At 41.7% G+C, this 12,737-nt stretch overlaps 2 protein-coding genes and 1 long non-coding RNA gene across 5 annotated transcripts; 2 read left to right on the top strand and 1 right to left on the bottom strand.

The window, feature by feature from the left end:
• Window positions 1-205: 205 nt before the first annotated feature.
• Window positions 206-1,181, top strand: LOC133897210 (uncharacterized). Its single transcript, XR_009905872.1, has 2 exons — window positions 206-586; window positions 663-1,181. It is a non-coding gene; the product is annotated as an uncharacterized LOC133897210 (long non-coding RNA).
• LOC133897209 (BAG-associated GRAM protein 1-like) lies at window positions 948-9,470 on the bottom strand. Of its 3 annotated transcripts, none has more exons than XM_062337851.1 (18): window positions 9,084-9,468; window positions 8,925-8,966; window positions 8,734-8,831; window positions 7,806-7,881; window positions 7,240-7,368; window positions 7,110-7,156; window positions 6,614-6,737; window positions 6,397-6,513; window positions 5,055-5,084; window positions 4,859-4,958; window positions 4,096-4,202; window positions 3,736-3,879; window positions 3,553-3,657; window positions 2,885-3,031; window positions 2,709-2,762; window positions 2,471-2,534; window positions 2,276-2,337; window positions 948-1,351 (listed from the first exon to the last, which is right to left on the bottom strand). In XM_062337851.1, exons 1-18 carry the CDS (start codon window positions 9,291-9,293, stop codon window positions 1,217-1,219), a joined length of 1,791 nt encoding a protein of 596 aa, XP_062193835.1. In that variant the 5' UTR covers window positions 9,294-9,468; the 3' UTR covers window positions 948-1,216. The 3 variants fall into 3 exon arrangements, with proteins under 3 accessions (XP_062193835.1, XP_062193836.1, XP_062193837.1); XM_062337853.1 differs by having other exon boundaries at window positions 1,212-1,351; window positions 2,276-2,354; window positions 9,084-9,470; XM_062337852.1 differs by lacking the exon at window positions 7,806-7,881.
• Window positions 9,471-11,747: 2,277 nt separating this feature from the next.
• LOC133896641 (uncharacterized) lies at window positions 11,748-12,604 on the top strand. The gene is made up of 2 exons (XM_062337241.1): window positions 11,748-11,940; window positions 12,180-12,604. Exons 1-2 carry the CDS (start codon window positions 11,813-11,815, stop codon window positions 12,406-12,408), a joined length of 357 nt encoding a protein of 118 aa, XP_062193225.1. The 5' UTR covers window positions 11,748-11,812; the 3' UTR covers window positions 12,409-12,604.
• Window positions 12,605-12,737: the final 133 nt, after the last annotated feature.

The following is a 12,737-nucleotide window of genomic DNA, read 5'->3' on the forward strand; positions in this document are numbered from 1 at the left end:
ATAATAATATGAATGTGAAGGCCTTTTTCATAAAAATATCTCGGCTACCTTTCTATTTTTCTGTAGACATGGACAACACGATCTTGATCTAACGGTTGAACAGAGCCAAGGGTTGGATCGCGATCCAAATCAGGGGTGTAAATGAAAACATAAAACATACTAACAAGGTTGTTTATGAAAGAATCCTTCTCGGCGTGCCGCCCTCCTCCCCGCTCTCCCCGGCGCGCGCCCGCCATGGGCGCTGCCGCGCGCCCCTCGTTAGCCGAAGCCGAGAGGCCGCCGGAGATAGAGACGTCTCTGGGGGAGAAGGAATCTGTGGTTTCCACCTCTGTGCCGTTCTCTCTAGGTCCAGCGGACGCGGAACCCCCTCGCGGCGCACGATGGATGCCCGAGACTATAGCTCTGGTCACGACCGGCGACTGCTGCCGCTGGCAAGCTGGGAGCGGCATGCTGGAGAGCGTCGGCGTCGCCATGGCGCATGTCCTAAATGTTTCAATTGGAGGATTCCACCGGCGGAGGACGAGCTGAATGGGCAGAGCATTACTCTGGACGGCGGCGTGTGCTGTTCAGGTGGCGCACAATTCAGGTCAGTGGACTAAGCATATGTAGCTATGCACATTTGGTGAACCATCAGTGATCCCAAATGTACATTTTACATGCAGATGAGAAAAGAGAATAATATGGGGAGAAATGATTTTTTTGTGCATGCTAGTGGCTATCTAGGCATCTGCAAGGTGGAGCTGCAGGCACCACCACCAATTATCTTCAGTAACTTGTACATTAATCCTATCTTAAGAGAGAAAAAAGTATCACCAAAGTAAACAGGAAAGTGGCAGATGAAATGGGATGCTTGTTGTTTTACTAATTCATATGGAAAGTTGTGAAGCTAGTTGTAGGACATCGAACTTTTATTTGCACAATATAAGCCCTTTGTAACTAAAGAAATGTACACTATAAAAGTTCTCTCTTTTCTTTCTTTCTTTATTCCATCTTGAACAGAACACAAATATACATCAGACAAAATAGATACAGCAATGACAGAGAACGAAGAAGTTTACACGCTACAAGATCTGCACATTCTTTTTGAAGGCACGTAATCATGTTAGATGTGGACTAGTTACAGGTACACTTGCCCTTCTGTGTATAACATCATAATTCATTAAGTATAATGAGACGGCAAATGTAATCCTACATCAGGAGGCACAACCTGAAATAATTATTGATCACCAGGCACTGCATCCGACGCCATGTTGTCTTGTTGGGTAAGAGCATTGCTATCTTGGTTAGGAGACCTAACTTTGAGCATATACGACCGTGCGAATTCTAACATTTCCTGGACTTCCTTCTTGTACTGCAAGATTTGAAAACATAATGAATATATTTCTGAAAATGAAGCGTGTTCTGTACTTTCTGAAAGTTATGGCACTCAGAAATTAAAGAAAGACAGTATTCGGGGAACTCATATTTTACATTCTCAATCTCACCTGCAATGCTTTAACAGTTCCAACTTTTATATTGTATATATACTTATATGTAATACAACTAGCAAGTCAGTAAAAGCTACATGAGTTGCCAGCCAATCACCTATGCTATCATCAACAGTGGCTGCGTAATTTACTGAGGTTTCGTATTCCACATAACCAAAGCTATATACTGGTCAAGGAACACTATTCAATTTTCTCAACAAGTGGTCATCATGGGATTAGGCGAAGAAAAAGCACGTGCTTTTACGGAGATTGGCCCAAGAGAAATGAGGAATGAAAAACCATTAGATCAATCACATTGACCAGTAGATAACAGAAAAGATGCCAATTTTTGTCTTAAGCACGTCAAAAGAGCTGCAGAGATTAGCGTATTGTGACGAAGTAATATACTCCCATCAAAGCATAATGTGCGAAAACGGATAAGCATGATGTGTGAGTTTCCATAGCCTGGTATATTTCCAGGATAAACATAATTGCTTATGCTGTCCTAGTAAACAACACCAACAAATCTGTACATGACTTCCACATGGATACCATGTGCACTGTTGCTGTCATAAGAGAATATGTCAACTTTTTTAAATGACCATCAGTATCTGATCATGACTAAATTGGAATGTATTTTGAACCCCAAGAATTTGTCTACACTACATCAAATGTATAAATGTGTTAAGTTAATCCATGTAATGTCAACATCGACATTTCAAAGTATAATAAGTTTGTTGACAATTTAATTTAATTCCTACCAGCAGATCATAAGAACAAAAACTCAGTAATAATAATTAAGAGCATACCTCATCCACAGCACCACTCTTTATCTTAGACTGCATTATACACCATTTCTTGAAATGCGCACCTGAAAATGCAGCATGACTATTGCATTCATAAAATCATGAAATTTCATTTGCAGTTTAAGTAGAGAACAACCATCATAGGAAAGAAATAAGAACACAAAAGCTAGATAAAGGGGTCGGAAGAAATTCACCAACCGGCACTTATGTTAAGACTGCATGAGCTAGAACTGATAGTTTTCACAGACCACCTACAGTGTATCTGAAAGGTAGCACAAGAGTTAACAAAATTATAGCATGACTGTTGTCATTGTAATACTGTAAAGTATTCTCAATTTACAAGAATGAAAACGAGGACAGGAAGTAGCTTGCCGAAGCAATAGATCAGCATGCCACTGATTAACAAAGTGTGTACAACAGTATCTTCCATAAGTACCTCAAAGAACGAACCAAATGGAACATCATGTACTTGCTGTACAGTTTCAAATACCTACAAATAACAGTGTGAAATCAATAATACTTATGATCTAGAGTAAATTATCCGATGCAGTTACTATAATGCATGAAATTTTATCTTCCATATTGGAATTCAGTATTATATTAGAAACATACCAGATCCGTTTTGTCAGCTGAAAGAACCATATGCTGCCACTCTGTCATCGCCGAATACGGAGGGCACATTGGACTATGGCATATTGATTTACAATTAAGTTCTCTCACCTGACCATCATACTCATCTGCCAGGTGCCATTGACCCAGCTGCAGAAAGCAACAGTTTTAGAAAGAATATGAAGTAAAAGAAAATAAAAAGCCATTCAGTTCGCTGAGAAAAATAAAGGACCAATCCTTCTAGTAGATTCAACTCTACTGCATATTACCAAAACTTAGCATCAGATTGTGGAAAGTTACCAACAATAAAAGTATGCATGGAGGACGATTGGATGAACAATAAATATGCTGCTTTGGATGGATCCATTTACACTACCATATGGCATAGGTGACCTTAATAGAAAGATTTAACTCTTGTGGAGTTTCAAAATTTCAATAGAAGATGGTTGCCACTAGGTAGCATTTACTGGTTATTGACCAGTTGCCAGGCCCATACAGGATGGTAGCACATTGCCATAGGTTCAGGGAGCCACAAATTGCCCCTCGCTAACTGAGTAAGAATCTCTAACTCAAAATTTCTAAACAAACCATTTTCATAGACCAGGCCCGATTTCCAAGGGTTGATATCCACTAGGATCCCAAATTACATACCCGTCATGCTGGATACTTACATTAATATCTTTATCCTTCCGGTCCGTCCGATACTCTGTTATGTAACTCGAGTCATCACTTAATAGAATACTGAAAAACTGCTCTGCAGCACACGGAAAAGTTCCCTGAAATCATATACAGTTAAGGATCAGTTATCCTATAATATACAAACATGAAACTAAGATACATTTAGCCATTATTACATCGAATACAAGGACTAGAACTTCTTCTTTGACAAAAGGTTGTAATTGCCCTGTTAAAGCAGCACAATCTTCTGGAACATTTGTCTCCTTCTTGCTACTTTTTCTTGAGCTACTGTGTGCACGTAGTGCAGACTGAGCACGTTCCTAGAATCCAAATTCGAAAAAAGGTTATCAAATCTGAAGAATGATTGCGAAGATCAAATTTATGTGAACTCCCAACTATCACAAACAGCAAAAATGAAGAAAGATCCCTTCAAAACTAGTGCACCAACAGTAAGGCTGCAGATATGCAAATGCACCCTAATGCCTTAATAACATGCAAGGTCTAGAGTGTATTGCACACATATACAAGTTATGTACCTGTTTCTCAGCCTCTATCATCGTTTGGAAGTTCTTCACAGCTCGCTGCAGTGATCTAAATGTATGGTTTCTGTTCCAAAACGATGCAAATTTGTATCTGACTCTTCCTGCAGAAATAATATAAGAAAACATGACATGTAGCGACCACAAACCCTGTCTTATCTAATTGGCATTAGCAGTCTGGCAGTTGCCACAGACTGTATGTTTTTGTGCTATCGAAATCATGCATGATTTGTAGTGCCAGGAAATGGGGGTTGTCAGCTTAGTCAGTATTGTATAATAAAGAAAGGGCTTTGATCACTATGGAGTGTTGAAACCTGAATTAAGTGCGACTTTGGTACTACCCCCCCCCCCCCAAAAAAAAATTAAAATACTAATAAGCGTAGAAGATATGTGTCTGCTAAAAGAAAGAACATTTATGTTGCCATTCCTTCTCAACTGGATTCAGACCAACAATTCTGTTTCATGATTGTTTTTAGATGGTTTAGACTTTCATTTAGTCTTGTAGACCCTGTAATTTTTTGCTCTTTTTCCTGGTGCTGTGGACCTTTTATACTTATTACATGTGCCATTCTTAATTATATTACTATTTTAGTAGGATCCCTCTCCTACTGTTTTCCACAAAAAGAGAGAAAGGGTTTTGAGTTTGCAACAATTTTCATGTAAGAAAAGGATCATGCAGGTTTCCACCAAAAAAAAAAAAAAAAAGAAGACATGCAGGGGTCTATCCATTTTAGAACTACGCAAGTGTTAAGAAGATTACCATCCGGACTTCCTAATGGAGGAACACCATGTCCCCCGGCCCCCATTCGAAGAAATATTGTAATAGCTGGATTAATAACTGCATGCTGGCTTCTCCTTATCTGCAGTGTTTGCAAGAAAAGAAAGAAATGTCACATTAACATGTGTAGCATGAAACATATGCAGATATAACACAACAGGAGTAGAATAAAAATTACCTCATCAATATCTCTTAAAGGAAGCATAACCTTCATATATGGGAAAATATGTTTTTAGTTACATAAAAGAAAACAAATGTATGAACACAAATAAATGATAAAAGATGATTTTATTTTTAAGAAAAAACATATGGCAACTTCGCTAAGCTCACAGAATCTATGCAATGAAAAAAAAATCAATCCACAAGGTTTAAGTGTATATGATATAGGCAAAACAAGGGGTCAGACCGCCAGGGGTGTTCAAATTTCAGGTGCATTTAATGCACTTTCTAGCCATTGGCCTCGATGGCGATCTGACTGCCAATTGTACTGCGGTCTGACCACGGGGAACAGAGGGACTCGTGAACCTTTGTGTAACGGCTACGTTTCGTGGTGTAGCCTATAAATAGTCCCCAACCAGGTGCAAGGGGACTCTCTTGGCCATTTGTATTGAATACTTGAGAACCTTGAGTCCCTCTCCCCCTCTCATTGCTTAGTTGTGCATTCTTTGCGAGTGAGAGCTTTCTAGTGCTTTGCATCAAGAGTTTGAGCTTTGTGACACTAATGATCCTTCAAGCAAGCGTCATCGACTTGCTATTCATGGAGGTTGCCGTCTTCTAAACGGCTTAGACGTGGTGGAATCGGTGAGCCTTTCAGAAAGCCTATGAAGGTATATCTTAAGCTTAATTCATATTTGTGAAATTTGCATTCTTGTTATTTACATTCCTAGAAATTGAATTGTTGCATCACCTTAGGATTGCAAAACTTTGACTTGTACCAACTTAGGTGTAGCCCTATTTATCTTGCTTAGTGATCAATTGATTTAATTCCTCAATTAGATTTGATCATTTAGCAATTAGTTTTAAAACCGCCTATCCCCCCCCCCCCTCTCCTTCTAGTCAATGTATCCTAGATCCTACATAAGGTCATCATAATATTTAACTACACCACCATTTTGGAACCAAACACTAAAGGGATCTAACCTGAACCCCCATCAATAAAACTGGACGTGTATTGTCCCTACAAACTGACCAAGTTAGTGTTTCCCCATTTACTTTGCAATGCTGTTGATTGATAGCTAATAAATAAGTTTTCAATTTGTTTTACCAAGAAAGGGCAGGTCCTAGTGATGCTTTGGCTCTTGAGATAGAGCTTACAAACATTTATTAGAATCTGTCACGATCTAATGATCATCAAATACCTGTTTAGATGGAATATGCAGATAAAATCCATGGAACATTAAAAAAGCTGAGTATTTTATCATAAAGACACAAAAGAAAATAAAGTGGGCTCTACACAAAAAACTTAAAAGTGAACACATTTAATCAAAGGATGATAATTGAGAAATCTCGTGTGAGCTAACCTTAATCTGCTTAGAAAAGATGTTTGAATGAAAGCAAATGTGCCATGATGAAACATACATGCGGCCGTGATACAGAAATGACCTCTCAAGTGCACATGAGTAGCTGTGGTCAACAACCTGAAAGGAAAAAAAGACAAGGAAAAAAACTCTTGTAAGTTGGAACATTGGTATTAGATCTACGCATGAATTCGAGTAAAAAGTTGTAGCAGTTACCTACCTCATCTGGAGGAAGTACAAAAATTGTCTGCAAAGGACCTGGCTTTTGATGAACTACAGTGGGACCTTGCTTATCCAACGATATCCTTCTACGAGCATCAGCCTCGGCTGAGTTATCTAAAGCCCTAAATCAGAAAAGTGTTTGATACATCAGAATAACTGACGCCATGTACTGGTTTTATGGTAAGACTAAAAAACAAATGAATTTGGGCAACATAAGGTACAGCAGTGAGGACCAGCATATTTAGCTGGCAGCTCAAAAAGAACTATTAGCATGATGAATGAAACATAAAGCCCTACTATAGTTTTGCTTCTGTTGTCCAAAAAGCAAAAGGTGAAATAATGGTGATTAAAACATACGTGCCAAAGCTGTTCAAACCTGCTAGCTGACAAAGACCAGAATAAATGTTTCATGCTTTCTAGTGAACAAATAATACGAACAGAGAAGCAAAAAAGCCAATGATTTAATGATTATGGAAACAAAGTGAGATTTTGACCTGGAGGAACTCTCATGGACCTTGATTGCTTTAATATGAAGACACACCTGACAATACAAAAGAGTATAATAAGATAACTTAAAATAAAATGTAATCTCAGAAACCAAGTGGTTCTGCAGAAGTCACTCACCTGGCCTGATGTGCTGTCAAGTGTATACCAAACTGGTCCACTCTGTACCTCAGACTCGACTGGAACAGTAACAGAACCAAGAACTGTGCTCTTCCATACAATGTCCCAGTCATATATTGTGACATTTATCTATAGAAGTGTACAGAACAAATGCATGAGAATGAGAGATATGAAATGTACAGATCTTCCTGCATTCAAAGGCCTTTTCAAATAAAATGGCATACATCTTTTGATGGGAACAGAACAATTGATCCGAGGCACCAATGCATCAAGACAATGGCAAAGCATCTTGGGACTACACTATATAAACTCGTGAGTATGCAATAATTTGAGTCAGGGTGAAGGAATATGGAAAGTTGCGAAACCACATGAAAGATGTGACAATATTGTTGTAGTACAAAAATGCATCCACAATTTTTTTTAGCTAAAAAATGGTGCATTTAGCAGTTTGACTAGCTACAGCAAATGAATTGTGGTTTGCCATATTTTATTGTAACAACCACGACCAAACACTGCATCTTTTAAAAGAATCCAAACTATCTAGGAGAAAAGAAACTGGGAACAACCTTTACAGGAAGACTATCAACAAAAAAATTGAATTCCTCTCCCCACATTGGATTTCTTGAGCCAGGAACCATGGAGCTGTAAGGTGTAAACAGGGATAAAAGGGGGATGATTAGACCAGTTGAGCATTAGCTACGTTACATACATCTATAAATTTATCAAAGAGAACAATATTATGTTATATTCAAAATAGTGGTCATTTGAAGTGTTCCCCATGTCCACCTTCCACCATCGCTTTTCTCACAGAAACTTTTTCAGGAAAGCATGTGTATTAGTTATTTACGCATCCCTATCACAATCATCTAATTCCCCACACGTCTCCCTGATTTCACAAGACTTTTAGCATTTGACACAATCCTGAGGGCAATCACCCCTTGTTTCCACTCTTTTACTACCTATGATCGGCACTGCTAGATCCAAAGTCAGCTTATCCTGCTATTGTCCTATCTCTAATCAACCCTACATGCCCCAATTTACTAAAAATGTCTCAAACCACCCATGAGCTTATACAAAAATTAGGTAATAATGTTTCATTTATAGTGTTTTCCCTAGAACCTAGCTTATTTAATGCGCATAATATGTACAGCTTTACAAAGGCAATGAGGTTTTATCCCCCTCCTTTCGAAGCTTCAATTCAATAAAAAAGCATCACATCCAGTTATCACTTTTGCTCTAAATACCCTTTTTCTTAGCAAAGGTCTATCTAGCACTCTGTGTCCTTTGAAAGGGAAGATAGAATGTGGCCAAGGACAAAAGAATTACAGTCTGCCACATTTTGAAGTATGAGAAATAGGCTAGTGATGAGACTCCTTCCAAACCCATGTATGAGAACTTGAAACAACTCGAACAATCCAAATTAACAGGTTTTCTAATCGATAGCGTAGAAGAAAAGAAGATACACAAAAGTATCGAATGAATCAGTGTGATCACCTGAAACGCTTCTCTCCGCCACAAGTGATCAATGCATATGGGTCTGACGTCCCATTTAAGTTCGCCGCGATCAAATTCTTCGCGGCCAACAATTCGAGCTGAACAGACACATCAGAGTCACACAACTATCCACACCAAACAGCCGGCGGCACAACACAACAAAATCGAGACAAAAGGCTGATCCTGGTCACCTTCACCACATTCGCGGAGGGGCCGCTCGAGCCTCCCTTGTACTGCCCAATCCAATCCGCACACAACAAATCAAACGATCACAACATTAGCATCCGTGATCATCAACACCATATCGCCCAGATTCCCAGAAAGACCGAAACCCCAAACACAGCCGATACCTTGTCGGCGCCGTCGTGCTCCCGCACGAGGAGCAGCTCGTCGGAGCCGGCACCCCCCGCTGCCGGAGAGGGGCGCGGGTTGAGGAGCTCGTAGGCCGTGTAGAGCGCGACGAGGAACATCGCGGCGGCGCAGGTGACCTCGATCTCCCAGCATGTCGGGAGGAGAAACCCGAGCGCCGCCACCGCCGGCGCCCCTGCCTGCAGCGCCATGCCGACCGCACCCGCGCCCGCGCCCGCGCCCACGAGGAGGGTGCCGTGCCTAGGGTTTCGGGAGCGGGAGGGGCACGCGCGCGAGGTCCATGGGAGCGAGGAAGGAATGGGAGGAGCGAGGAGGTGGTGGTTATGGAGAGGGTCGACGAGGCGGAGAAGGTGGAAGCCGTCGGGCTCGCGGGGTACCCCCTCCCCCCTACTGGACCGCTCCAGTGGAAGGATCGGACGGCTGATGCTGCTTGACCGGGAGGTGGCGCGAATCGTGACGCGATGTGGGGAGGACGGGCTATGACGCTGGTCGCGTGGGCCCGCACAGGCGCCGGTCGGGCCGGGGGATTGACTTTGACCGTGCCGATGCACAGCGACGGGCCCGTCAGATCGAAGCCGTTTTTTCTTAGAACTTTCTCACCGGTTTCGCTACGTCAGATCGAAGCCGTTTTTCTTAGAACGCATCAGCCAATCGAATTCTAGGAGAAAAAAGATCCCGAAGAAGCTACCAATCTTCAGCAAGATGGTTCCTTTCTTATAACAAATCGTCTGCTTAATTTTCCATAGATTTGTAGACCTACCCAAGTACCCATCTTCAGCACTTGGTTTTGGTTTTCCCCATACCAATCTTCAGTGTTCTATTTATCATTGAAATATGCTTGCAGTTACAGTGCAATTTTGCAACATATGCATTTTGTTAATGTATCAGTTTCTGCAAGTTTAATTCTTTAAATCTATGCGTCTTTGCAGTAAACCAAAACCATACCTCTTAATTCTTGTTCCATTGGTTTTTGTGTCAGTGCTCCTTTGTAAACCCTGCAGAAATCAATTCCAGTGGACAGAAATCTGATAGATAAGCAACCAACACTAACAAAGGGTTTTGTCCCAAGTAAGTTGTGTAGGCAAAACTATAAAATCCAGTGAACAGGAATATGATAGATCAGCAAAAACGAAAAATTACTTGAAGCATAAGTAGTAGCAAAACCGTCTGTTTGTTTCTCTTCACTTTGTAAATTCGGACAATGTATAGGTAGCAGCATCCGAAGAAAAGTGTTGCTGATCATAGCAAAAGTCTGGAGTCTGTGCCTCTCTAAGGTTCACTAGGTGATGACTCCGCTCTGCTTCCAGTACTTACCGTGCAGTGATTTCAATTTTATTTTACAATTTTTTTTCACCAGCGAAAAGATCAAAATTTATAAAAATTCATAAATTTTTTGTCATTCGCTCTGTGAATCCATATGTTAATGAAAAAAATTTCAAAATTAAATATTTTGTTCACATATTCACCGCGTGCATTTCGAGGGACCCGTACCCTCAATCCTGCAACGGATTCTCATGATTTTGCTTCGGCAAAGTCAGAGGTGGTACAGTAAATCGTGTGTGTAAACAGTAAAATACAGTTTATTACTGTAGCAAAGAAATGTAGCAGATACTGTTGAAAACGGGTTGAAAATGGTATTGTAGCACTAAATCCGGACTGTCCATTCGCGAGAAAATACCAACCGCGGTACTCTGACTTTGCCGAATGCGAATCCATCCTGCAACCTCTCACCATGTGCGGAGACGAGAACACTCGAAGCTGACGTGCCCGTACAACTACCTCTCCCCGGCCGCGTACGCCGGTACGTACGCGCCCTGCAGAGCGCGGCTTGATCGCCCTCTGGGGGAACCTCCGTCTCGTGTGTCCCGGCGACCGGGAACGCGAAGACGCCCCCAGGAACGACGAAGCCAACGCGAGTTGCCGCCGGAGCTTCGTGGGCGTGAGCGACCAGCCGCCGGAGCGGCTCGCGCCGGGCCGTTCGCTCAGTTTGGTCCGCTGCGGATGTGGCATCCATGTGGCGACCGCCAGCGGTTCCGGGGCATGCAAGGGATTTGGTCGTGTCGTCTTCCGGCAGTCCGGCACCGTCAACACGCGGAGCGGAGGAGGCCGTCGAGGTGCTCGACTGCTATGACTTCGGCGGTGGCCGTAAGCTGCGAGTCGACTGGGTTTATCCTCGTGTGCGCTGAGAGAGTCAGGAATGGAATCCTTTGTGTTGTGAGCTCATCGCTTGTACGGTCTTCATGCTTATGTGGCATCCTGATATGCAATATTTTGCTGACATGGCACACTAGTCAGCGCTACATATCCTCAAAACAATCAGCTTGCAGTAATAAATTTGAAAAAGACAGCATGCTGGCAGCTCAATATTTTATATCGTTTTCTATTGAAATTAAATTCGCTCTTTGCTCGATATTTTACTTATTGAGGAGCAAAACTAAAATGGGGACTTCTTTGTTATTGTTCATGTGTAAAAATCGACAAAACTAATTGCGGATCGAACTAAAACTGAGAAAGGCATAACTCATTGGCATATGCTAAGGGATATGTTGGTGGTGCCTTATCCAGTGTCAAGCTTGCAGCCAATGGCAACTTGACAGGACGCCTGCGTGGGGCCATATCTATCACCTCTCTTGGTTGCATTTGCAGGAGACATGCATTCTACTGCTATTAGCATACAACATTCTCCATTCTGTGCGTCGCCAAGGCGGCAATGGCGCATACCATGCATCCCCTTTCCACAACACAAAACAAAAACATCATTCTGAATATCCCTCAAAAATCTCCCGCTCTGAAGAATAGCAGCAATTTTTCTCTGGGAGCCAAATGCGAGGCCAGGAGGTCTGTGAAGAACATTTACATATTCAGTCATTTTTCTGTTCTTTATTTTTTGAGGCAAAACGACAGGGGGATCAGAACTTCCCCACCTGATCTAACTTCAAATCAATTGTTACCCAACGTATTACAACAAGACATGACGTAGTTACGCCTGATATTGCTTTTGAATGTGTTATTTTCCTCTTTCTGAAAATGTTCTTTGTTTGTTACAACATTGAGTCTTTGATGCATTGCTATTATAGGGCATTTCTGTGTGGCTTGATTGCTGCTGGTGCTGGTGCAATGCTGGGCCCTGACATTGCTTCTGCTGCTTCTAAGAGGCGGTCGCCACCACCGGCGCCGACGGAGGAGAAGAAAGACCCCAACGTTAGCGGGGTGCAGGCTAAAGTGCTTGCTAGCAGGAAGAGGAAGGAAGCCATGAAGGAAGCTGTGGCCAAGATGAGGGAGAAAGGGAAGCCCGTCGATAAGTGAAAGACTAGATAAGATAGCCTCATTTTGGCTGGAGAACTATAATTTACGAAGTGATAGAATTATTCACTTTCTGCGTACAGTTGACAATAAAAAAATGCTGATGCAATGTAACTATGTGTATCAGCTTCATTGCTGTTGCGGTGCATTTGTTTCATGCGAGCTCAGACTGTATGAATCCAGTTTAATATTTATAGTTGATCTGATATGTTGTTATTGAAATATCGTACTAGTACAATTCTATTCAATAATTGGATGCAATGAAAGCCAATGCTGAATGGATACATCGTTAACATGTTAAACGTAAAAACAGACACAACTTATAGGGAATA

Source organism: Phragmites australis, chromosome 17 (assembly GCF_958298935.1).
Source record: "Phragmites australis chromosome 17, lpPhrAust1.1, whole genome shotgun sequence".
Lineage (NCBI taxonomy): Eukaryota > Viridiplantae > Streptophyta > Magnoliopsida > Poales > Poaceae > Phragmites > Phragmites australis.